The following is a 27,508-nucleotide window of genomic DNA, read 5'->3' on the forward strand; positions in this document are numbered from 1 at the left end:
GGAGACAAATGGGAGTGGAGTTGCTGGGTGGGAGATAGAATGACGGTCAAAGATAACGGTCAAAGTCCAAATAAAACAAAACTAATAAGTAAGTTTGAATGACACTGAGGGGCAGCGTTGGTACAGCTAATGACATGCATGTACACAAACTCTCATTCAAATGCACACAAGTGCACATACATGGACACACACATGTAAAAAGTGTCATACATGCACTCAAACATATTCAATTGGCCTTGCTGTTAGGATTTTTGTTGTCCTTGATGTCTTTAGTTTATTGCATTGTTTTTTTCTGTTTTCCATCGTCTTTGTTGGTGAATTTGGGGGGGGGGGGGGTTCTAGGATGGTTGAGTGGCAGGTCACAGGGTACTGTGGGGGGGATCTTGGAGGGCTGGTGGCCCAGCTGTTGAGAGCTTGGGCCGATGGCTTATACTGCAGGTCGCTGGTTCAGGTCCCCGTTTTTGACCTTGTGGGATCTGTCGACGTGCCCTCGAGCAGGGCCTTGACCCTGGATGCTTCTGTGTGTGGCTCTGAATGGGAATCTGTTGGATGACTGGTATGATGTAGTTGTTGAGCGGCTTTACTGCAAGTATATTGTATGTTTAATATTTACTTACTAGAGCGTCCAAAGACCTATTACCTGAACATTCAGGAATACAGTTAAAATGTGTCGTCAGTGAGCCATTCAATCTGAATTAAGATACACTTTTCTCAGAATGTAATTCATTTATCTTTATTAATCTATTATAATTGTCCGTCGAAACAATAAAACCTTATATACAGATCATAGCTAAGCTGACAGTGTAATAGGCACATGCAAGTCCAAAGACTATCGGAGCATTTTCCTTACATACAAGTTACACAAACATTCATGGAGAAAGATGACAACAAATGTACACCCAGCAACTTATAAAGCAGAAAATGTGTTCCTTAATAAAAAGATTCAATCTCTAGACTAAGTCCTCTCCAAGACAAATGTATATGGGGAAAGAGACAAGGTATGGATAGTTGATTTTTCCTGTGCTTTGTCAAAGGATTGCTTCGTTTCCATATTCATTCATTAAGATGTTGTTAGTTTTAGTAATGCTGTTGGTCTCTGTCTGTCTGAACATCTTGGCCTAGCTGCTCTTACCAATTTATATTTTATTTTCATAAAAGGGCACGGAATGGATAAGATAATTGACTTCTCATGTTTTGGTATATTAGATGAAAATGTCATCATCCAGAAGAGGTATGGCACCTTCAGTAGGGTTGGGAGTATGTGGTCCGGTTTATATAGACTGCATAAGAATGGTTGTTGCAAATGAATTGGATATTAAATTAAATGATTAATGACACATATCATAGGGCAATGGACTATGCATTAAATGTTATGGTGATGTTAGGAAAAGAGATGCTATCTCATCAAAAAATGATAATTGTCGCTGGTAAGTTTTGCTCAAATCTTTCCCCATTATTACTTTTTTAGGTCTCAGCTCATAATATTAGACTATTAATTCATCAATAACCTGCTAAATGAGACAGATCTACTATTGGGGCCGTAGTTATACTATAAATTAACATTCTATCAAAAAAGCCATGTGAAACAATTGAGTCAAGGTAGGATCTAGCCATCTCTAATAACTTGCTGGTAATGTCCAATCCTCATTCATAACCCTCATTTTATACTGAATAAAAATATAAATGCAACATGTAAAGTGTTGTTCCCATGTTTCATGAGCTGAAATAAAAAATCACAGAAATGTTCGATGCTCACAAAAAAGTTTCTCTCTCTCAAATTCATGAGCATTTCACCTTTGCCAAGATAATCCATCCATCTGACAGGTGTGGCAAATCAAGAAGCTGATTAAACAGCATGTTCATTACACAGGTGCACCTGATGATGGGGACAATAAAAATGTCCAGCACAATATCAGTGTCTACATACTATATGTGAAAACAGTGCATTTCTACATTTTGTAAAAACAAATCAAGTTCTACCCGATGACATCATCAAAAGTTTAAACATATTTAAAAATAGTGATTTTCAAACACTGTGAGATTCGCAGTGACATGGGGAGCAAGAAAATATCATCCCCCTCGCTAGAAACTCGTTGCAGGTTTAGAGAATCACTGTTTTTCTTACTTTTAATCCTCGCCTGTGATGCTACAGATAATCTTTTTTAGGACCTTTCTTCTTAACTTTCAACCGCAGATCATTAAAAAAAATAGGTTTTCACATATCTAGACTCTGGTATGGTGCTGGAGATAATGGAAATGAGGTTGAAGAGTGGCCTAATTGCCCTTTAACAATGTCCTCTTATCCCATTCCTAATAAGAGAAGTGAGCACACAACACAACTATTCATCCTCCATGTAAGGAAAAATGCACTTATATCACCTAGATTGTTATTTTCAGTGCAACGCTCTAAAGTTGTGTAAAAGTCTCTGTGTAAAAGGATGAAAGCACATATAATATTTCCAGTAACAATTGCGATTCCCTGCAAGATACAAAGATTGGTCCCTTATTCTTGGCTTCTGTATTGTGGTGAATTGACGCCGCCCTCAACCCTAAATTGGTCCATTGGACAGGAAGTGGCATCACCAGGCAGGAAGTGGCTAAGGGCATGATGGGATAGTGCCCACTAGAGGTAGTCCAGCTCCAGTGCATGACTCAGAGCCTCCAGGTCAGGCCGACACGACACTCTCCAGAAGGGCATGTTCTTCTGCAAGACACAAATGGATATGTTGGAAATGTTGAACACTGGCTAAACTAGCTAGCTAATGTAACTAGCTAGCTAACATTGCTCAGTGAGCCACGCTCAAGTTACCAAAGCTCAGCGAGCTAATACAATCTTATGGTGTGTAGGAAAGGGTAGAAACCCACGTCACTGGTCAAACTAATACCAAACACAATTCCATGCTTTAGGATAGAAACATTATTTTTGTTTTTCAAATGATAAGCAAATGTTTGAAATAATATGTGTGGGGGGGATATTAGATTTGATCTGACGTCTTTGCATTAGCATGAAAAATAAGGCAGAGGGAAATATATTGTGCACCCACCCACCCCTTTTCCTGGTTACACGTGTCTCACCTTCTTGGCTACAGACTCCTCCTCCACTCCATCCCCTATTACCACGTACACCGCTCGCCGACCAAACCTCTGAGCCACACGCTCGAAGCAACTCTCCTTCCCTGGAGAATAGGTAAGTGTTGATATGATTAAGAGTTACACATAAGTGTGTTCAGATTGTTACAAAATTAAGTCTTAATTAAGACTTTGTGAAACTGTAATGTTGTATACTACGTCTCAAACACTAGGAACTTTAAAAAACATGTTTTTTTGTGTGTTTTTTTTACTTTAGTACGTAGTACTACGTATGCTGCAATTCAGCTTTTAGCTGCAAATGTGTACAATTCAAAATAAACCTTACATTCATATAAAGTGCTAAACATAAGTGTAAACAAATTAAAATAACACTTGGTAAAAATGTCAGGAAAGTAAACAGATTGCACAATGCCAGCTGGTAGATAGTAAACAGGCTTGTATACAAATTGTTACACTACAGTTTTTCAACGATGGTGTGAAAACAAATCAACCCAGCTGTCAATCAACCAGCTGTCAATCAACCCAGCTATCAATCAACCCAGCTATCAATCAACCCAGCTGTCAATCAACCCAGCTGTCAATCAACCCAGCTGTCAATCAACCCAACTGTGTTCCTTCCCTGAGACGATCAGTTTCTCTTTTTAACCCTAACAACTGATAATCTATGTATCCATATCGAGTGCGGCACACTGCCTCACCTGTCTTGGTGGCACTGTAGATATTCTCTATAGGGAAAGCTGAGCCCAGTCCGTAGAGCAGGACCTTGGACAGGGCTGGGATCAGCTGGGTGGTAGTCACCAGCACATTCACACAGTTTGGTCTGAAAACAGAGAAATGTCAACACATGATATCAATATGTCATGCTAGCGTACCTGTAAATGTTATCCACGAGTTTATCTGTGTAACAATGTGCGCTGAGAGTCGGGAAGCAAGTTCAGGGAGCAGAGTGTTTTAATAAATTAAACATTATAACACAAAACCAAGAACCTCGAACAACACAGACATGAAACAGAAACAGTGACGCCTGGGGAAGGAACCAAAGGGAGTGACATATATAGGGCAGGTAATCAGGGAGGTGATGGAGTCCAGGTGAGTCTGACGAAGCACAGGTGTGTGTAACGATGGTGACAGGTGTGCACCATAACGTGCAGCCTGGTGACTTAGAGGTCGGAGAGGGAGCACACATGACAATCTGACTCTGAGCAAGTAGAAAAACAGAATATCGCAGTATCCCTTTAATAGATTTGGAGTACCATCCATTTATCATTTGTACCCAACTATATTATTCTGAGTGAACCTACTGTTTACATTGTTTACTATTTTCTGAATTTAGCTCAATCATATATAGATTTTTTTATTTTATTTCGCCTTTATTTAACCAGGTAGACCAGTTGAGAACAAATTCTCATTTACAACTGCGACCTGGCCAAGATCAAGCAAAGCAGTGCGACAAAAACAACAACACAGAGTTACACATGGGATAAACAAACGTACAGTCAATAACACAATATAAAAATCTGTATACAGTGTGTGCAAATGAAGTAAGGAGGTAAGGAAATAATTAGGCCAATAGTGGCGAAGTATTTACAATTTAGCAAATTAAACTGGAGTGATAGATGTTCAGATGAGGATGTGCAAGTTGAAATACTGGTGTGCAAAAGAGCAGAAAAATAAAAACAAATATGGGGATGAGGTAGGTAGTTGGTTAGGGCTATTTACAGATCAGTAACGTGCTCTGACAGCTGACGTTTGATTTGATTAGGATCTATTTTAGTCTTCATTTGGAATAATCTTCCAAGAGTCCTTAAACATTAAAATACAATTTATAATGCGATCACATTTTCACATATAACACACTGTTACAACAGACATAATACACTGCCATACTGACCAGATAAATAATCTGACAGTCTGAACAGATCGATTGGTTCCTTCATCTACCATAGTCCTGCAAAACCTTCACATTCATTATATTTAAGTGCTTGTAAAGAATTGTTTGAAGTTATATTGTAAGGTTTCTGGTTTGCTCAGAGAAATTATTCAATTTCTTTATTGCTCTGAATCTAAATGTTATTTAGCCTATTTCTCTTTTCTGCCAGATAACACATAGATAGATGGTGGACAATCTATTCCTAGTATTTACTGAATGTCTGTCTCTTACCAACTGAATACTGTTGTGAATGGAGTTTGGCCGTTTTAAACAGTGTACATTGTGAAATAAAATAAGCATGTTTTCTCCAATTATCTTGTTGATTGATGACCACCCAAGAGCATTGTGCATGACTACAACAGAATAATCATATCTCCACCTTAAAACAATGGAGTATCTAGGGCAGTTGAGATCCTAACCTGGAGTTTATGAGGGCCAAGGCCTTGAGAGCCTGAGTCAGCCACAGATCTGTTAGAACCTCCATCTCCCTCCGTAGCTGCAGCCACTCCTCCCGCTTGGGACTGCCCAGCAAACCTGACACAATCACAATCACACACCAATTATTCATTATGATCATGGTTATATATAGCACAAACTAATTCAACTTACATTGTGAATTTTATATCAGCTGACCACCAGAGAAGATCACACCTACCCCCCCCCCCCCCCCCCCCCCCCCACACACACACACACACAAACACACACACACACAAGCAGAACCCACCTCCCACGTTGTTCTTAAAAGTGTTGTAGATCTCCTTCACCCTCCGGTAGCGAAAGGCCAGTTTCCTCATCCAGTCAGCCCCACCGTGGACACCTGAGCCCAGGCACAGAGTACCGGCCCCCGCAGGGCTCTGGAAACCGTCTGTGCCAAAATTATACGTGCTGCAAGAAAACAACAAAAAGAGAGCATTAAAGAGAAGCATGGCCCTGGGCTATGGTCAGATCAATGTACAACTCTGGTTGAGGGCCACAGTGTCTCCTGACCCCTCCTGTCTCAGCCTCCAGTATTTATGCTGCAGTAGTTTATGTGTCGGGGGGCTATGGTCAGATCAATGTACAACTCTGGTTGATATTTGGTGGCAGTCTCAGTGGGACTTGACCAGTGCCTGTAGATACAGTGCCTTGCGAAAGTATTCGGCCCCCTTGAACTTTGCAACATTTTGCCACATTTCAGGCTTCAAACATAAAGATATAAAACTGTATTTTTTTGTGAAGAATCAACAACAAGTGGGACACAATCATGAAGTGGAACGACATTTATTGGATATTTCAAACTTTTTTAACAAATCAAAAACTGAAAAATTGGGCGTGCAAAATTATTCAGCCCCCTTAAGTTAATACTTTGTAGCGCCACCTTTTTCTGCGATTACAGCTGTAAGTCGCTTGGGGTATGTCTCTATCAGTTTTGCACATCGAGAGACTGAAATTTTTTCCCATTCCTCCTTGCAAAACAGCTCAAGCTCAGTGAGGTTGGATGGAGAGCATTTGTGAACAGCAGTTTTCAGTTCTTTCCACAGATTCTCGATTGGATTCAGGTCTGGACTTTGACTTGGCCATTCTAACACCTGGATATGTTTATTTTTGAACCATTCCATTGTAGATTTTGCTTTATGTTTTGGATCATTGTCTTGTTGGAAGACAAATCTCCGTCCCAGTCTCAGGTCTTTTGCAGACTCCATCAGGTTGTATTTGGCTCCATCCATCTTCCCATCAATTTTAACCATCTTCCCTGTCCCTGCTGAAGAAAAGCAGGCCCAAACCATGATGCTGCCACCACCATGTTTGACAGTGGGGATGGTGTGTTCAGCTGTGTTGCTTTTACGCCAAACATAACGTTTTGCATTGTTGCCAAAAAGTTCAATTTTGGTTTCATCTGACCAGAGCACCTTCTTCCACATGTTTGGTGTGTCTCCCAGGTGGCTTGTGGCAAACTTTAAACGACACTTTTTATGGATATCTTTAAGAAATGGCTTTCTTCTTGCCACTCTTCCATAAAGGCCAGATTTGTGCAATATACGACTGATTGTTGTCCTATGGACAGAGTCTCCCACCTCAGCTGTAGATCTCTGCAGTTCATCCAGAGTGATCATGGATCTCTTGGCTGCATCTCTGATCAGTCTTCTCCTTGTATGAGCTGAAAGTTTAGAGGGACGGCCAGGTCTTGGTAGATTTGCAGTGGTCTGATACTCCTTCCATTTCAATATTATCGCTTGCACAGTGCTCCTTGGGATGTTTAAAGCTTGGGAAATCTTTTTCTATCCAAATCCGGCTTTAAACTTCTTCACAACAGTATCTCGGACCTGCCTGGTGTGTTCCTTGTTCTTCATGATGCTCTCTGCGCTTTTGACGGACCTCTGAGACTATCACAGTGCAGGTGCATTGATACGGAGACTTGATTACACACAGGTGGATTGTATTTATCATCATTAGTCATTTAGGTCAACATTGGATCATTCAGAGATCCTCACTGAACTTCTGGAGAGAGTTTGCTGCATTGAAAGTAAAGGGGCTGAATAATTTTGCACGCCCAATTTTTCAGTTTTTGATTTGTTAAAAAAGTTTGAAATATCCAATAAATGTCGTTCCACTTCATGATTGTGTCCCACTTGTTGTTGATTCTACACAAAAAAATACAGTTTTATATCTTTATGTTTGAAGCCTGAAATGTGGCAAAAGGTCGCAAAGTTCAAGGGGGCCGAATACTTTCGCAAGGCACTGTACATGGAGGAGTATAATATAATTACTGAAGTAGCTGGTGTAAAGAATAATAGAGGAATGCATTCTGCAAAACCTTTTTCCCGTGGGAACCTGGACGGGAACAGACATATTATTTTTGACATCTAAAATCCTATAATAAAGAGAGTGAGGGTGAGACCATGCAAGGATAAAACAAGACTGAATTTGAATTTTAACACAATACACAACAGATCAATATTAGAGGCGTGTTATATATAAGTGGGAGAACGTGTAGTATGCACATCCAGTTAGGTTAATACATATTGAAAAGAGTAACATGCCTGAAAGCACTCAAAAATGGGGGAAGGAATGCACATACTGTTAGGCATTTGAGAAACATCTAGCACTTTCTAAAATTCATGTAGTTACATTTCTGGAATGAGGGAGACAGAGAGAATGTGTTATTTTGATTAGATGTTGAAGAATGATGATATTGTTAACGCTGATATATTGGAGAGAGAGAGAGAGAGAGAGAGAGAGAGAGAGAGAGAGAGAGAGAGAGAGAGAGAGAGAGAGAGAGAGAGAGAGAGAGAGAGAGAGAGAGAGAGAGAGAGAGAGAGAGAGAGAGAGAGAGAGAGAGAGAGAGAGAGAGAGAGAGAGAGAGAGAGAGAGAGAGAGAGAGAGAGCCTTGTTTTCGAGGAAGAGAGCAGGACATATTTTCAATATACCTCCACTGATCCTTTTGTAAAGCCTCTCAGTGCTGGTTTAAGTGTGGGGCGAGCTAAATTCAAGATGAAAAGCTGTACAGTACCTCAGGTCCTGCCCATTGTCGTCTGATGCCACGTCATCAATATGAACTTGGTCACATTCCTGGGAAAGGAGAGGGAAAGATAGTGGATATGTTAGAGAAGGAGATCCGTTTCAAAGCTGTGCATGGGCAGGTTTCTTCTTAAGGGAGCCTCAGGGAGCGATAGAACAAAAAAAGAGAAGAAAACAAAAGACAACAGGGAGGCGGAAATAAGCTGCTGAGACATTCAGGCGCCAGTATGGCAGCGTACCAACTCCACCTGACACCACCATACTCCACTAATAAACCCCACTAAGATTTACACCATATCAACCTCTTTTACCAACTGCCAAAGAACCTTCAGATCTATGTCCATTAAATACAGGATTTTTGTAGTATTAAATATACTGTAGTATATAATATTAATACTGTATACTACAGTATACTGGATGTAAATGGATTTCTGTGGAGGTTGCTAGAAGCTGTTACAAGGTACAAACTACTGTGGAAAAACAGCTAAGTTTCTTCCTCAGACAATACTTGAAAATGACTTTCCCATGGTGCTCCACTACAATACACGCACTATCCTCCCACCTCTCCACCAAATCCCTTTGAATCTCCACTTCAGATCTGCTATTCTCATCTCTTCCCTTCTTTAATTCCCTGACTCCTACTTCAGTAACTACTGTCTCCTACCTCTTCTCCCACACGGCTACACCGGACTGACAGGCCGCGCTATCGCCTTTCAACCGGCCTGAGACACAGGAAGACGCTACCTCATCACGCTCTTACATCTCAGCCTCACTCCTTCCCCAATACTGCCGTAATGCTCCTCCAATGCTGCGACCCAGCTCCCCCAGACACAGAGGGAATCGTTAACACGACCCACAACAGGCTAAGCTAGGGTTTTATGAGGCAGCTCTAGACCCCAGTACATCTCAACACCTCCCAAGCTAAATTGATTTAATGACATGAATGGCCGTGGACAGAGAAGTACATATCTGGCTATGTAGGGCTGGGTTTCGATGATGAATATAGACAGAGCTATCTGTGCAAAATTAGAAATATTACATGTTTCTGACTTCTCACAGGAGCTAGTTAAATTAACTACTATTTTCTTCTGTTTCATCAAGAAGCAGTGCAACTGCGGTAGAGCTCTTATGTCTTCATTGCCTACAGCTTACTTAGCCTGTGGCATCTATCATCTCTCTATTAGCAGCTTCCAAACCTGTAGAAAGATTCCTCCATAAATCAACCACAGCACACGACTAACAAAGATGGCCGCCACTATAGGCGAACTGTATGCATGAGGAACTACAGAGGCGGGCAAAAAGAAGGAACTTTAAAAGAGGGGTTGGTCAGCCGTCCTCCCCTCAGGTGTTTCTTCTCCCCACAACAAATGTTCCTTTCAGAGACAGACACACACCTACAATTAACAACTCACAGTGTTCCTTCTCCCCACAAGCCCAATTGAATCCTCGTCTTTGTCAGAACAAGGCAGTGGAATGCACAGAGAAAAGCTTACATGTCGTTCATGCTGGTAAAAAATACATAAGTTTAACCCTATCCCAAATTCACTTCAACACTTAGGCTTTCAACTGGAATATACAATGTATGTGGTTCATTTGTAAATAGGGAGGTGCCGGAACAAAAAGTGAGCTGAGAGGGGGGTGACCTGGGGGCCTTTGAGGTACAGGAATGTATATAAACATTTTTTTAATCAAGTTTATAATAAAGCCTTGCATGCATTTACCTCACTTTTGCGTGCTGGAAATGAGCAGTAGAGTAGAGGCACTTGCAGAAGGTGCAAACATGAGGAAAACCTTTTGAAGCTTACGGTCCTTGAATGAACGCATTTCATGCAATTCCACATCATTTTAGATGACTGCTGTCTTTAGCAGAATCTTTTTTAATATCTCACAAATTTTACAAACTGAGAATCTGAGATCAATAAAAACAAACTTGTCTTAAATCCATCAGTAGCCTAGGTGTGCGGAGACACATATTGTACAATATGAGGAGGATAGTCCTAAAAATGCTGTCCAGTTTCACTGACTCACCCAATGATGTGCAGCTCACTCACCAGAGATGGCCGATGATCTCGTGCCTATTTGATAGTTGATAACAGGCATATTTGATAGTTGATAACAGGCCTATTTGGTAGTTGATAACAGGCCTATTTGATAGTTGATAACAGGCCTATTTGATAGTTCATAACAAGCCTATTTTGTAGTTGATAACAGGCCTATTTGATAGTTGATCACAGGTCTATTTGATAGTTGATAACAGGCCTATTTGATAGTTGATAACAGGTCTATTTGATAGTTGATAACAGGCCTATTTGATAGTTGATAACAGGTCTATTTGATAGTTGATAACAGGCCTATTTGATAGTTGATAACAGGCCTATTTGATAGTTGATAATAGGCCTATTTAATAGTTGATAGCAGGCCTATTTGATAGTTGATAACCTACGCCTATTTGGTAGTTGATGACAGGCCTATTTGGTAGTTGATGACAGGCCTATTTGGTAGTTGATGACAGGCCTATTTGGTAGTTGATGACAGGCCTATTTGGTAGTTGATGACAGGCCTATTTGGTAGTTGATGACAGGCCTATTTGGTAGTTGATGACAGGCCTATTTGATAGTTGATAACAGGCCTATTTGATAGTTGATAACAGGCCTATTTGATAGTTAATAACCTACGCCTATTTGGTAGTTGATGACAGGCCTATTTGGTAGTTGATGACAGGCCTATTTGGTAGTTGATGACAGGCCTATTTGGTAGTTGATGACAGGCCTATTTGGTAGTTGATGACAGGCCTATTTGGTAGTTGATGACAGGCCTATTTGGTAGTTGATGACAGGCCTATTTGGTAGTTGATGACAGGCCTATTTGGTAGTTGATGACAGGCCTATTTGGTAGTTGATGACAGGCCTATTTGGTAGTTGATGACAGGCCTATTTGATAGTTGATGACAGGCCTATTTGGTAGTTGATGACAGGCCTGTTTGATAGTTGATGACAGGCCTGTTTGGTAGTTGATGACAGGCCTATTTGGTAGTTGATGACAGGCCTATTTGGTAGTTGATGACAGGCCTATTTGATAGTTGATAACAGGCCTATTTGATAGTTGATAACAGGCCTATTTGATAGTTAATAACCTACGCCTATTTGGTAGTTGATGACAGGCCTATTTGGTAGTTGATGACAGGCCTATTTGGTAGTTGATGACAGGCCTATTTGGTAGTTGATGACAGGCCTATTTGGTAGTTGATGACAGGCCTATTTGGTAGTTGATGACAGGCCTATTTGGTAGTTGATGACAGGCCTATTTGGTAGTTGATGACAGGCCTATTTGGTAGTTGATGACAGGCCTATTTGGTAGTTGATGACAGGCCTATTTGATAGTTGATGACAGGCCTATTTGGTAGTTGATGACAGGCCTGTTTGATAGTTGATGACAGGCCTGTTTGGTAGTTGATGACAGGCCTATTTGGTAGTTGATGACAGGCCTATTTGGTAGTTGATGACAGGCCTATTTGATAGTTGATGACAGGCCTATTTGGTAGTTGATGACAGGCCTATTTGGTAGTTGATGACAGGCCTATTTGGTAGTTGATGACAGGCCATTTTGGTAGTTGATGACAGGCCTATTTGGTAGTTGATGACAGGCCTATTTGGTAGTTGATGACAGGCCTATTTGGTAGTTGATGACAGGCCTATTTGGTAGTTGATGACAGGCCTATTTGGTAGTTGATGACAGGCCTATTTGGTAGTTGATGACAGGCCTATTTGGTAGTTGATGACAGGCCTATTTGGTAGTTGATGACAGGCCTATTTGGTAGTTGATGACAGGCCTATTTGGTAGTTGATGACAGGCCTATTTGGTAGTTGATGACAGGCCTATTTGGTAGTTGATGACAGGCCTATTTGATAGTTGATGACAGGCCTATTTGGTAGTTGATGACAGGCCTATTTGATAGTTGATGACAGGCCTATTTGGTAGTTGATGACAGGCCTGTTTGGTAGTTGATGACAGGCCTATTTGATAGTTGATGACAGGCCTGTTTGATAGTTGATGACAGGCCTATTTGATAGTTGATGACAGGCCTATTTGATAGTTGATGACAGGCCTATTTGGTAGTTGATGACAGGCCTATTTGGTAGTTGATGACAGGCCTATTTGATAGTTGATGACAGGCCTATTTGGTAGTTGATGACAGGCCTATTTGGTAGTTGATGACAGGCCTATTTGATAGTTGATGACAGGCCTATTTGATAGTTGATGACAGGCCTATTTGATAGTTGATGACAGGCCTATTTGGTAGTTGATGACAGGCCTATTTGGTAGTTGATGACAGGCCTATTTGATAGTTGATGACAGGCCTATTTGATAGTTGATGACAGGCCTATTTGGTAGTTGATGACAGGCCTGTTTGATAGTTGATGACAGGCCTATTTGATAGTTGATGACAGGCCTATTTGGTAGTTGATGACAGGCCTATTTGATAGTTGATGACAGGCCTATTTGGTAGTTGATAACAGGCCTATTTGATAGTTGATGACAGGCCTATTTGGTAGTTGATGACAGGCCTGTTTGATAGTTGATGACAGGCCTATTTGGTAGTTGATGACAGGCCTATTTGGTAGTTGATGACAGGCCTATTTGGTAGTTGATGACAGGCCTATTTGGTAGTTGATGACAGGCCTATTTGGTAGTTGATGACAGGCCTATTTGATAGTTGATGACAGGCCTATTTGGTATTTGATGACAGGCCTGTTTGATAGTTGATGACAGGCCTGTTTGGTAGTTGATGACAGGCCTATTTGGTAGTTGATGACAGGCCTATTTGGTAGTTGATGACAGGCCTATTTGATAGTTGATGACAGGCCTATTTGGTAGTTGATGACAGGCCTATTTGGTAGTTGATGACAGGCCTATTTGGTAGTTGATGACAGGCCTATTTGGTAGTTGATGACAGGCCTATTTGGTAGTTGATGACAGGCCTATTTGGTAGTTGATGACAGGCCTATTTGGTAGTTGATGACAGGCCTATTTGGTAGTTGATGACAGGCCTATTTGGTAGTTGATGACAGGCCTATTTGGTAGTTGATGACAGGCCTATTTGGTAGTTGATGACAGGCCTATTTGGTAGTTGATGACAGGCCTATTTGGTAGTTGATGACAGGCCTATTTGGTAGTTGATGACAGGCCTATTTGGTAGTTGATGACAGGCCTATTTGGTAGTTGATGACAGGCCTATTTGGTAGTTGATGACAGGCCTATTTGATAGTTGATGACAGGCCTATTTGGTAGTTGATGACAGGCCTATTTGATAGTTGATGACAGGCCTATTTGGTAGTTGATGACAGGCCTGTTTGGTAGTTGATGACAGGCCTATTTGATAGTTGATGACAGGCCTGTTTGATAGTTGATGACAGGCCTATTTGATAGTTGATGACAGGCCTATTTGATAGTTGATGACAGGCCTATTTGGTAGTTGATGACAGGCCTATTTGGTAGTTGATGACAGGCCTATTTGATAGTTGATGACAGGCCTATTTGGTAGTTGATGACAGGCCTATTTGGTAGTTGATGACAGGCCTATTTGATAGTTGATGACAGGCCTATTTGATAGTTGATGACAGGCCTATTTGATAGTTGATGACAGGCCTATTTGGTAGTTGATGACAGGCCTATTTGGTAGTTGATGACAGGCCTATTTGATAGTTGATGACAGGCCTATTTGATAGTTGATGACAGGCCTATTTGGTAGTTGATGACAGGCCTGTTTGATAGTTGATGACAGGCCTATTTGATAGTTGATGACAGGCCTATTTGGTAGTTGATGACAGGCCTATTTGATAGTTGATGACAGGCCTATTTGGTAGTTGATAACAGGCCTATTTGATAGTTGATGACAGGCCTATTTGGTAGTTGATGACAGGCCTGTTTGATAGTTGATGACAGGCCTATTTGATAGTTGATGACAGGCCTATTTGGTAGTTGATGACAGGCCTATGTGAATATTGTCATAAGAGATGTCACTGAACCTTGACATATACTTGACATATAAGAAAATCCCTCTAGAACTGAGCTGTCTATCATTGTCTGTATAAAACATATCATGCTGCTTATAGTTAGGGCCAGGCATCTTTTCCAGACCATATGACCTGACCAGGAAAAACTGAGCTCTAACTGCAGCCTTGAGTTTGGGGGATGGAGGGATGGAGGATGGCGAGATTGAGGGGTGGGGGATGAGGGACGCGGGATGGGGATGGAGAGAAAGAGGGATGGGGGATGGAGGGATGGGGGATGGAGGGATGGGGGATGGAGGTGTGAGGATGGAGGTGATGGGGGATGGATCTAATAAGCAATAATATGTATGATGGATGATGGCTAATAAGCAAGAGTATGGATGATGGATAATGTCATTCATTAGGTAAATAAATCTCACCTCCAGGTCGTTGAAGAATAGTCGTGAGTCGGCCAGGTTAAAGATCATCTCTTCCATCCACAGGCCCAGCGACACTGCCTTGGATGAGTCCTGACAGGAGACACGTAGACATTACATTACAAGGTTAACACAGCTGTATGTACCAGGATGTACTGTCATAACTCTACTTCCACGCTTCGTTTTCACTCAGGGCTCTATTCAATCTGTACTGTTGAAATGTACGTATAGGTCATTTCCTATTGAGCCGACATCTACAGCGGTAACGTGAATGCCTTCTCTGCTAATGTGGGAACATTGCTGGCTACCCGGACTATTTGCATTGTGTTCTTTTACGATGCTGCTACTCTCTGTTTATCATCTATACATAGTCACTTTAACTATACCTACATGTACATATTACCTCAATCAGCCTGACTAACCGGTGCCCCCGCACATTGACTCTGTACCGGTACCACCTGTATATAGCCTCGCTACTGTATATAGCCTCGCTACTGTTATAGCCTCTCTACTGTATATAGCCTCGCTACTGTTATAGCCTCTCTACTGTATATAGCCTCGCTACTGTTATAGCCTCTCTACTGTATATAGCCTCTCTACTGTTATAGCCTCGCTACTGTATATAGCCTCTCTACTGTATATAGCCTCTCTACTGTATATAGCCTCTCTACTGTATATAGCCTCTCTACTGTATATGGCCTCTCTACTGTTATAGCCTCGCTACTGTATATAGCCTCTCTACTGTATATAGCCTCTCTACTGTTATAGCCTCGCTACTGTATATAGCCTCTCTACTGTATATAGCCTCTCTACTGTATATAGCCTCTCTACTGTATATAGCCTCTCTACTGTTATAGCCTCTCTACTGTATATAGCCTCTCTACTGTTATAGCCTCTCTACTGTATATAGCCTCTCTACTGTTATAGCCTCTCTACTGTATATAGCCTCTCTACTGTATATAGCCTCTCTACTGTTATAGCCTCACTACTGTATATTGCCTCTCTACTGTTATAGCCTCTCTACTGTATATAGCCTCTCTACTGTATATAGCCTCGCTACTGTTATTTTTCACTGTCTTTTTACTGTTGTTTTTATTTCTTTACTTATATATTGTTCACCATATACCAATTTTTTACTTAAAAACTGCACTGTTGGTTAGGCCTGTATGTAAGCATTTCACTGTAAGGTCTACTACACCTGTTGTATCTGGCGCATGTGACAAATAAACTTGATTTGATTTGATTGAATAGAGCCCTTTCCCACCAATGCATAACTACTGTAGGTGAACATTTGATTTAAGTGGAAGTTAGGTTTCCTGCTTCATGGACCACTTGTTTACACGTGTTTAAGAGGACTCTTGTACTTCCAGGTCATTGTTCATCTCAGGAAAAATACATGTCTGTGTTCTTAGGCTTAACACAGGTAGGATGGTTTGCATAATGGTGTAAATACACAGAGTATACAAAACATTAGGAACACCTTCATACTATTGAGTTGCCGGATTCAACTGGTCAGTCCTACGTCATGGGACGTTGTTCCTAATGTTTTGTATACTCAGTGTATATTGTATGAATATATATGAATGTTGTCAGTGAAACAGTGATATTGGTTAAGGCTTCAACATAATGAGCTGTAGATATTCTGCACGATACACCATCAAATCAACAGGACACCACCAAGCTTCAAACAAACCTGACTCTATATCTACACCGAGGGAATGGGCATTCAGATCAATAGAGCTAACAGAGGTGCCATACGAGCTTTGGTATGTAATTATGCCCGTGTTTAGTCTGCCTATCTAACAGTCATTATTTTCTCCCTATGTCCAAACAACCTTCTAAAGACACTGGCAGTCCTTCTCTCTGATTGACAGAGCAGGTTCTATCTCCTGAGCAGGAAATCTGATTACATTTCTGTCAATCATTCTTTCCACTAAACTGCACCCTTACCTCTCTCTCTCTCGCTCTCTGTCACACATACACAGACACACAGTTGTTTAAGAATTCAGGAATGAAGAAGAGGCACTTTACTAAATGATTATATATCTTCCGCAGAAGAAACAGAGAAGCAGTTTGCAAGAAAACATTCCTGTGCAGTGTTGTTGTGGGGAGTGTCTGGGCACCGGCAGGGCAGCTTGCTGTGTGCTGTACTCGCACTGTGGCGGTGCGTCAACAGCTTGGCAGTGTGTCAGAAATGGAGGACTGAGGCGTCAGCCAAAGGTGAGTGTCAGATTAGGGTTTGGAAAGATGACAGCCTTCTTCCCACCTCCAATTGTGAATGAGGAGGCGAGGGGGCAGAAATAGAGGGACGGGAGGAGAATGAGGGAAGGTGAAGGAGACGGAGGAGGTATTTTGTTCTAATGGAGTAATTATCCGTAATCACCCTCTCTGCTAAGCATAAGGCTTCTTGAATACTTCTTGAATGCGGAGGGAGGTAGCAATGAAAAACATAAGAGCTCCAGCTTTACTCTTCCTGCTAATCACAGGCAGGAATTCACAGAGAACAAGAACACATCAGAAAGGAGAAAAACATCCAATCCCACCCCCCGTTTGGGGACTTTTGTCTTCGTGCAGAGAGGAAATTCATACGCTAAGACAAAGACAGAAAGAGTACGGCGCCGTAGCCGACGTATGATCAATGAGATGCCGTCTGATCACTAACGTAGAGAATAAAATCTTAACGTGCTCTAGAGTTCTCCTCGGCTTTTCAAAGGCAGTGAAAACATTCTTTCAGCGAGACCATTTGTTTTCCACATCTTCCAGGGTCCAAGCGTGCCTTGCTTGCCTTAACACAGGCCCAACACTTGTTTACATCAATGAGTTTGGTCATACCACAATGACTGTCATGGGGAATGATTTATAGTCCGTCTGGACTAGACACGCCATTACATTTGGAAGATGAATTGGGGTCCTTTTTCTTCAAGAGAGGGAAACCTGAGCTAACATAAACATTGGTTGTTGTCTGACAGTGAGCATTATTGTGAGAAAGACGTTTCAAACTCGCTCCTACATAATTGAAAACCAATTCCTGGTTTGTACATAATCCCACTAGGCCTATACACTCTCAACTTTGGTCGAAATCTTTTTGGAGATTTGAGAAATTTTCCCCCTCCACCCCCTTCCTCCCCAACAACTTTCTTTCCCTATCTTACATGTCTGAGTTTTGATGTCAGAGCATGTCGGATTAAAGTTTGCCGATTCAGCTGGGAAGCTGCTGGGTGGAATCAGGAATTTGGCACATCAGTCAAACGTCAAACCTTCCATCCTCTCCTTTCCCCCCGACGATACAAAGAAAAAGAAACAAGGTCGTGCAAAAATGGTGAAGCGCTTAGGTCTAATACTCTCTCCTCCTCTCTCTCCTCCTCTCTCTCCTCCTCTCTCTACTCTCTCATCCTCTCTCTCTTCCTTTCATCCTCTCTCTCCTCCTCTCACTACTCTCTCATCCTCTCTCTTCCTTTCCTCCTCTCACTACTCTCTCCTCCTCTCACTACTCTCTCATCCTCTCACTACTCTCTCATCCTCTCTCTTCCTTTCCTCCTCTCACTACTCTCTCATCCTCTCACTACTCTCTCATCCTCTCTCTTCCTTTCCTCCTCTCTCTCCTCCTCTCACTACTCTCTCATCCTCTCTCTTCCTTTCATCCTCTCTCTCCTCCTCTCACTACTCTCTCATCCTCTCTCTTCCTTTCATCCTCTCACTACTCTCTCCTCCTCTCACTACTCTCTCATCCTCTCTCTCTTCCTTTCCTCCTCTCTCTCTCCTCCTCTCACTACTCTCTCATCCTCTCTCTTCCTTTCATCCTCTCACTACTCTCTCCTCCTCTCACTACTCTCTCATCCTCTCTCTCTTCCTTTCCTCCTCTCTCTCCTCCTCTCACTACTCTCTCATCCTCTCTCTTCCTTTCCTCCTCTCACTACTCTCTCCTCCTCTCACTACTCTCTCATCCTCTCTCTTCCTTTCCTCCTCTCACTACTCTCTCCTCCTCTCACTACTCTCTCATCCTCTCTCTCTTCCTTTCCTCCTCTCTCTCCTCCTCTCACTACTCTCTCATCCTCTCTCTTCCTTTCCTCCTCTCACTACTCTCTCCTCCTCTCACTACTCTCTCATCCTCTCTCTTCCTTTCCTCCTCTCTCTCCTCCTCTCACTACTCTCTCATCCTCTCTCTTCCTTTCATCCTCTCTCTCCTCCTCTCACTACTCTCTCATCCTCTCTCTTCCTTTCATCCTCTCACTACTCTCTCCTCCTCTCACTACTCTCTCATCCTCTCTCTCTTCCTTTCCTCCTCTCTCTCCTCCTCTCACTACTCTCTCATCCTCTCTCTTCCTTTCATCCTCTCACTACTCTCTCCTCCTCTCACTACTCTCTCATCCTCTCTCTCTTCCTTTCCTCCTCTCTCTCCTCCTCTCACTACTCTCTCATCCTCTCTCTTCCTTTCCTCCTCTCACTACTCTCTCATCCTCTCACTACTCTCTCATCCTCTCTCTTCCTTTCCTCCTCTCACTACTCTCTCATCCTCTCACTACTCTCTCATCCTCTCTCTTCCTTTCCTCCTCTCTCTCCTCCTCTCACTACTCTCTCATCCTCTCTCTTCCTTTCATCCTCTCTCTCCTCCTCTCACTACTCTCTCATCCTCTCTCTTCCTTTCATCCTCTCACTACTCTCTCCTCCTCTCACTACTCTCTCATCCTCTCTCTCTTCCTTTCCTCCTCTCTCTCCTCCTCTCACTACTCTCTCATCCTCTCTCTTCCTTTCATCCTCTCACTACTCTCTCCTCCTCTCACTACTCTCTCATCCTCTCTCTCTTCCTTTCCTCCTCTCTCTCCTCCTCTCACTACTCTCTCATCCTCTCTCTTCCTTTCCTCCTCTCACTACTCTCTCCTCCTCTCACTACTCTCTCATCCTCTCTCTTCCTTTCCTCCTCTCACTACTCTCTCCTCCTCTCACTACTCTCTCATCCTCTCTCTCTTCCTTTCCTCCTCTCTCTCCTCCTCTCACTACACTCTCATCCTCTCTCTTCCTTTCCTCCTCTCACTACTCTCTCCTCCTCTCACTACTCTCTCATCCTCTCTCTCTTCCTTTCCTCCTCTCTCTCCTCCTCTCATCCTCTCTCTTCCTTTCCTCCTCTCACTACTCTCTTCTCCTCTCTCCCTCTACTCTCTTCTCCTCTCACTACACTCTCCTCCTCTCTCTTCTCCTCTCACTACTCTCTCCTCCTCTCTCTTCTCCTTTCACTAATCTCTCCTCCTCTCACTACTCTCTATTCTCCTCTCTCTACTCTCTTCTCCTCTCATTACTCTCTCACCTCATCTCTCTTCTCCTTTCACAACTCTCTCCTCCTCTCTCCTCTCGCTATTCTCTCCTCCTCTCTCTTCTCCTCTCACTACTCTCTCTCTCCTCTCACTGCTCTCTTCTCCTCTGACTACTCTCTTCGCCTCTCACTATGCTCTCCTCCTCTCGCTACTCTCTTCTCCTCTCTCCTCCTCCTCTCACTAATCTATTCTCCTCTCCTCCTCTTCTCTCTCTTCCTCTCAATACTCCCTTCTCCTCTCACTACTCTCTCTCCTCTCCTCTCTCTCTTCTCCTCTCACTACTCTCTTCTCCTCTCCTCCTTTCTCTCCGCCTCTCTTCTCTTGTCTCTCTCCTCCTCTCACTAATCTCTTCTCCTCTACTCCTCTCTCTCCTCTTCTCTCTCTTCTCTCTCACTACTCTCTTGTCCTTTCCTCTTTTCTTCTCCTCTCACTACTCTCTCCTCCTCTCACTACTCTCATCCTCTCTCTCTTCTCCTCTCACTACGCTCTCCTCCTCTCCTCCTCTCACTACTCTCATCCTCTCTCTCTTCTCCTCTCACTACGCTCTCCTCCTCTCACTACTCTCTTCTCCTCTCCTCCTCTCACTACTCTCATCCTCTCTCTCTTCTCCTCTCACTACGCTCTCCTCCTCTCACTACTCTCTTCTCCTCTCCTCCTCTCACTACTCTCTTCTCCTCTCCTCCTCTCACTACTCTCTTCTCCTCTCACTACTCTCTTCTCCTCTCCTCCTCTCCTCCTCTCACTACTTTCTTCTCCTCTCCTCCTCTCACTACTCTCGTCCTCTCTCTCTTCTCCTCTCACTACGCTCTCCTCCTCTCACTACTCTCTTCTCCTCTCCTCCTCTCACTACTCTCTTCTCCTCTCCTCCTCTCACTAATCTCTTCTCCTCTACTCCTCTCTCTCCTCTCTCTCTCTTCCTCTCAATACTCTCTTCTCCTCTCCTCTTCTCTCTCTTCCTCTCACTACTCTCTCCTCCTCTCTTCTCCTCTCACTACTCTCTCCTCTCTCTTCTCCTCTCACTAGTCTCTCCTCTCTCTTCTCCTCTCACTACTCTCTCCTCCTCTCACTACTCTCATCCTCTCTCTCTTCTTCTCTCACTACGCTCTCTTCCTCTCACTACTCTCTCCTCTCTCTCCTCCTCTCACTACTCTCATCCTCTCTCTCTTCTCCTCTCACTATGCTCTCCTCCTCTCACTACGCTCTCCTCCTTCTCACTATTCTCTCCACCGCTCTCCTCCTCTCTCTCTTCTCACTACTCTCTTCTCCTCTCACTCCTCTCTCTCCTCTCCTCCTCTCACTACTCTCTTCTCCTCTCACTACTTTCTCGACCTCTCTCCTCCTCTCACTACTCTCTCCACCTTTCTCCTCCCTCCTCCACTCTCTTCTCCTCTCAATACCCTCTCTTCCTCTCACTACTCTATTTTCTTCTCACTAATCACTCCCTGGCTCCTTGTTTACATCACGGCAAACCGCAGAGGGACAGTGAGAATTCAAAACACAGTCACGGCCAAAAGAACCATTACTATTGTTCCCGTCATCAGCTGCCTGTCCATTATGTAAAAGTGAATCAGCTGTCAATCAAACAGTGGGACGTGGGTTGTCCAAACAAGTCCACTGGGTTATATAAAGAGACAACAGGGTAGAGAAGGAAAACACCAAGCGTGTGAAAAGTCAAGGAGAGAGCAAAGGACAACAACACTACTAAAAGAGTTACGTTTCAACAAATTAATCCTAACTTTCACATGAGCAGAATTTCCGCTTAGTCCCATTGACATCAATGTGTGACTAAGACAACATTTCACTGGAAGTTAGAATTCACCTCGAACTGAAAGTGCATAGTTTATCTCATCAAGGATTATTAGTTCAATAAACCAGCAAATACTTTCAGGGTTATTTCATCTAAAAAGTGATACAGAGAGAATATTCACCATGTCACATGAATGTATGTTGACTGTTTTGTACCTTGCCAAATCGGGTGGAGAAGCTCCCTGTGAGCAAAGAGTGGAAAATGATGATGGTCTCGTCTAGGTCCCACACAAACACACGCTGGAAAATAATACAATAATAAAATAATACAAAAGACAATTTGCTGAATATTAACATCATATCTACACTGGGAAGAAAATGACAGTGAGGGTTAAACATACAGTCTGATTAATCAGAAGAAAACTAACTGGGAAAATGTGTTTGTAAAACTGATAGCATAAATGATAAATGTACTGATGATCTCAGTGCAGTCGTGAAAGTATTACTCTACTTTTGTCCATCTGTCCAATTGTCAACAAACTTTGGCCTTAATGTTTTATGTGTGTGTGACTTCCATGGAGTGTAACATTACCTCTATATCTGAGTCCAGGGGTCTGTACCATTACCTCTATATCTGAGTCCAAGGGGCTGTAACATTACCTCTATATCTGAGTCCAGGGGTCTGTAACATTAACTCTATATCTGAGTCCAGGGGCTGTAACATTACCTCTATATCTGAGTCAAGGGGTCTGTACCATTACCTCTATATCTGAGTCCAGGGGGCTGTAACATTACCTCTATATCTGAGTCCAGGGGAGGCTGTAACATTACCTCTATACCTGAGTCCAGGGGTCTGTAACATGACCTCAATATCTGAGTCCAGGGGGCTGTAACATTACCTCTATATCTGAGTCCAGGGGAGGCTGTAACATTACCTCTATACCTGAGTCCAGGGGTCTGTAACATGACCTCAATATCTGAGTCCAGGGGGCTGTAACATTACCTCTATATCTGAGTCCAGGGGGCTGTAACATTACCTCTATATCTGAGTCCAGGGGAGGCTGTAACATTACCTCTATACCTGAGTCCAGGGGTCTGTAACATTACCTCAATATCTGAGTCCAGGGGGCTGTAACATTACCTCTATATCTGAGTCCAGGGGGCTGTAACATTACCTCTATATCTGAGTCCAGGGGAGGCTGTAACATTACCTATATATCTGAGTCCAGAGGGCTGTAACATTACCTCTATATCTGAGTCCAGGGGGCTGTAACATTACCTCAATATCTGAGTCCAGGGGGCTGTAACATTACCTCTATATCTGAGTCCAGGGGGCTGTAACATTACCTCTATATCTGAGTCCAGGGAGCTGTAACATTACCTCTATATCTGAGTCTGGGGGGTGTAACATTACCTCTAAATCTGAGCCCAGGGGGCTGTAACATTACCTCTATATCTGAGTCCAGGGGGCTGTAACATTACCTCTATATCTGAGTCCAGGGGGCTGTAACATTACCTCTATATCTGAGTCCAGGGGAGGCTGTAACATTACCTCTATACCTGAGTCCAGGGGTCTGTAACATGACCTCAATATCTGAGTCCAGGGGGCTGTAACATTACCTCTATATCTGAGTCCAGGGGAGGCTGTAACATTACCTCTATACCTGAGTCCAGGGGTCTGTAACATGACCTCAATATCTGAGTCCAGGGGGCTGTAACATTACCTCTATATCTGAGTCCAGGGGGCTGTAACATTACCTCTATATCTGAGTCCAGGGGAGGCTGTAACATTACCTCTATACCTGAGTCCAGGGGTCTGTAACATTACCTCAATATCTGAGTCCGGGGGGCTGTAACATTACCTCTATATCTGAGTCCAGGGGGCTGTAACATTACCTCTATATCTGAGTCCAGGGGAGGCTGTAACATTACCTATATATCTGAGTCCAGAGGGCTGTAACATTACCTCTATATCTGAGTCCAGGGGGCTGTAACATTACCTCAATATCTGAGTCCAGGGGGCTGTAACATTACCTCTATATCTGAGTCCAGGGGGCTGTAACATTACCTCTATATCTGAGTCCAGGGAGCTGTAACATTACCTCTATATCTGAGTCCGGGGGGTGTAACATTACCTCTAAATCTGAGCCCAGGGGGCTGTAACATTACCTCTATATCTGAGTCCAGGGGGCTGTAACATTACCTCTATATCTGAGTCCAGGGGCTGTAACATGACCTCTATATCTGAGTCCAGGGGGCTGTAACATTACCTCTATGTCTGAGTCCAGGGGGCTGTAACATTACCTCTATATCTGAGTTCAGGGGGCTGTAACATTACCTCTATATCTGAGTCCAGGGGGCTGTAACATTACCTCTATATCTGAGTCCAGGGGCTGTAACATTACCTCTATATCTGAGTCCAGGGGGGCTGTAACATTACCTCTATATCTGCGTCCAGGGGGATGTAACATTACCTCTATATCTGAGTCCAGGGGGGGCTGTAACATTACCTCTATATCTGAGTCAAGGGGGCTGTAACATTACCTCTATATCTGAGTCCAGAGGGCTGTAACATTACCTCTATATCTGAGTCCAGGGGGCTGTAACATTACCTCTATATCTGAGTCCAGGGGGCTGTAACATTACCTCTATATCTGAGTCCAGGGGGCTGTAACATTACCTCTATATCTGAGCCCAGGGAGCTGCAACATTACCTCTATATCTGAGTCCAGGGGGTGTAACATTACCTCTATATCTGAGTTAAGGGGGGCTGTAACATTACCTCTATATCTGAGTCCAAGGGTCTGTAACATTACCTCTATATCTGAGTCCAGGGGTCTGTAACAGTACCTCTATATCTGAGTCCAGGGGGGGCTGTAACATTACCTCTATATCTGAGTCGGGGGGGGGCTATAACATTAGCTCTATATCTGAGTCCGGGGGGGGCTGTAACATTACCTCTATATCTGAGTCCAGGGGGCTGTAACATTACCTCTATATCTGAGTCCAGAGGGCTGTAACATTACCTCTATATCTGAGTCCAGGGGCTGTAACATTACCTCTATATCTGAGTCCAGGGGGGCTGTAACATTACCTCTATATCTGCGTCCAGGGGGATGTAACATTACCTCTATATCTGAGTCCAGGGGGGGCTGTAACATTACCTCTATATCTGAGTCCAGGGGGCTGTAACATTACCTCTATATCTGAGTCCAGAGGGCTGTAACATTACCTCTATATCTGAGTCCAGGGGGCTGTAACATTACCTCTATATCTGAGTCCAGGGGGCTGTAACATTACCTCTATATCTGAGTCCAGGGGGCTGTAACATTACCTCTATATCTGAGCCCAGGGAGCTGCAACATTACCTCTATATCTGAGTCCAGGGGGTGTAACATTACCTCTATATCTGAGTTAAGGGGGGCTGTAACATTACCTCTATATCTGAGTCCAAGGGTCTGTAACATTACCTCTATATCTGAGTCCAGGGGTCTGTAACAGTACCTCTATATCTGAGTCCAGGGGGGGCTGTAACATTACCTCTATATCTGAGTCGGGGGGGGGGCTATAACATTAGCTCTATATCTGAGTCCGGGGGGGGCTGTAACATTACCTCTATATCTGAGTCCAGGGGGCTGTAACATTACCTCTATATCTGAGTCCAGAGGGCTGTAACATTACCTCTATATCTGAGTCCAGAGGGCTGTAACATTACCTCTATATCTGAGTCCAGGGAGCTGTAACATTACCTCTATATCTGAGTCCAGGGGGCTGTAACATTACCTCTATATCTGAGTCCAGGGGGCTGTAACATTACCTCTATATCTGAGTCCAGGGGGGGCTGTAACATTACCTCTATATCTGAGTCCAGGGGGGGCTGTAACATTACCTCTATATCTGAGTCCAGGGGTCTGTAACATTACCTCTATATCTGAGTCCAGGGTCTGTAACATTACCTCTATATCTGAGTCCAGGGTCTGTAACATTACCTCTATATCTGAGTCCGGTGGGCTGTAACATTACCTCTATATCTGAGTCCACTGGGGCTGTAACATTACCTCTATATCTGAGTCCAGGGGGCTGTAACATTACCTATATATCTGAGTCCAGGGGAGGCTGTAACATTACCTCTATACCTGAGTCCACTGGGGCTGTAACATTACCTCTATATCTGAGTCCAGGGTCTGTAACATTACCTCTATATCTGAGTCCACTGGGGCTGTAACATTACCTCTATATCTGAGTCCAGGGGGCTGTAACATTACCTCTATATCTGAGTCCAGGGGGCTGTAACATTACCTCTATATCTGAGTCCAGGGGGCTGTAACATTACCTCTATATCTGAGTCCAGGGTCTGTAACATTACCTCTATATCTGAGTCCAGGGGGGGCTGTGGGTCACTGACTCTTTTCCTGCCCCTCAGTTTCCCGTCTGAGCTCCGTCTGGCTGGCACCGCCTCCGGCTCTTTCCCTGGGGTGGGGGGGCTAGGGGGGGGATGGTACTCTCCTGGAACACACACACACGCACACACACACACACACACACACACGCACACGCACATGCACGCACACACACACACACACACGCACATTTACACACACACACACGCACACGCACACATCACATCAATGAAAAGGTCTAAAACACCAAACAACACGACACTAAGATAAATACAATGTTAAGAGGATGATAAGTCATTTTCCAACAAAGGGAAAGGGGAGCAATCGTCTGTACCTGTTTGAGACTCTGGGCTGTGATTGGGCACCACAGCGGGGTGTTCTGGATGCTGATAAGGTATGGACGTGGTGATGGCACTAGGGCTGAGGTACGGGCTGTTGTAGTGTGTGTTGTAGTACGGTGAGTACTGGCTTTGGCTGTAGCTGGAGTACCCTGAGAAGTCCTGACAGAGGGAACATGATCACATTTAAACACTTGTTGTAGTACCCTGAGAAGTCCTGACAGAGGGAACACGATCACATTTAAACACTTGTTGTAGTACCCTGAGAAGTCCTGACAGAGGGAACATGATCACATTTAAACACTTGTTGTAGTACCCTGAGAAGTCCTGACGGAGGGAACAAGATCACATTTAAACACTTGTTGTAGTACCCTGAGAAGTCCTGACGGAGGGAACAAGATCACATTTAAACACTTGTTGTAGTACCCTGAGAAGTCCTGACAGAGGGAACACGATCACATTTAAACACTTGTTGTAGTACCCTGAGAAGTCCTGACGGAGGGAACATGATCACATTTAAACACTTGTTGTAGTACCCTGAGAAGTCCTGACAGAGGGAACAAGATCAATATTAAACACGAAGAAAATACACAGAATATTACAAATGATCACATATTGGGCTTCACAGTTCAAAGGCTCCGGAAAAGCTTCTACCTTTCTGCTTTTCTCCCCTACCGACAGTTGAAGTCGGAGGTTTACATACACTTAGGTTGGAGTCATTAAAACTCGTTTTTCAACCACTCCACAAATTTCTTGTTAACAAACTATAG

General features: G+C 43.4%; 1 protein-coding gene across 1 annotated transcript in view; it reads right to left on the reverse strand.

Moving 5' to 3' along the window:
* Positions 1 to 706: 706 nt before the first annotated feature.
* The window catches only part of LOC139413852 (eyes absent homolog 2-like), a 59,408-nt gene continuing 32,606 nt past the window's right edge, over positions 707 to 27,508 (reverse strand). The window contains exons 7-16 of the mRNA XM_071161666.1: positions 26,735 to 26,900; positions 26,367 to 26,506; positions 22,217 to 22,300; positions 14,949 to 15,038; positions 8,511 to 8,569; positions 5,745 to 5,905; positions 5,440 to 5,554; positions 3,789 to 3,910; positions 3,076 to 3,176; positions 707 to 2,704 (exon numbers count right to left, since the gene is read on the reverse strand). Of these exons, the coding sequence (XP_071017767.1) occupies positions 2,624 to 2,704; positions 3,076 to 3,176; positions 3,789 to 3,910; positions 5,440 to 5,554; positions 5,745 to 5,905; positions 8,511 to 8,569; positions 14,949 to 15,038; positions 22,217 to 22,300; positions 26,367 to 26,506; positions 26,735 to 26,900 (1,119 nt within the window). The 3' untranslated portion in view covers positions 707 to 2,623. The remainder of the gene's footprint in view (positions 2,705 to 3,075; positions 3,177 to 3,788; positions 3,911 to 5,439; positions 5,555 to 5,744; positions 5,906 to 8,510; positions 8,570 to 14,948; positions 15,039 to 22,216; positions 22,301 to 26,366; positions 26,507 to 26,734; positions 26,901 to 27,508) is intronic.

This window comes from Oncorhynchus clarkii, chromosome 7, assembly GCF_045791955.1.
Source record: "Oncorhynchus clarkii lewisi isolate Uvic-CL-2024 chromosome 7, UVic_Ocla_1.0, whole genome shotgun sequence".
Classification (NCBI taxonomy): domain Eukaryota; kingdom Metazoa; phylum Chordata; class Actinopteri; order Salmoniformes; family Salmonidae; genus Oncorhynchus; species Oncorhynchus clarkii.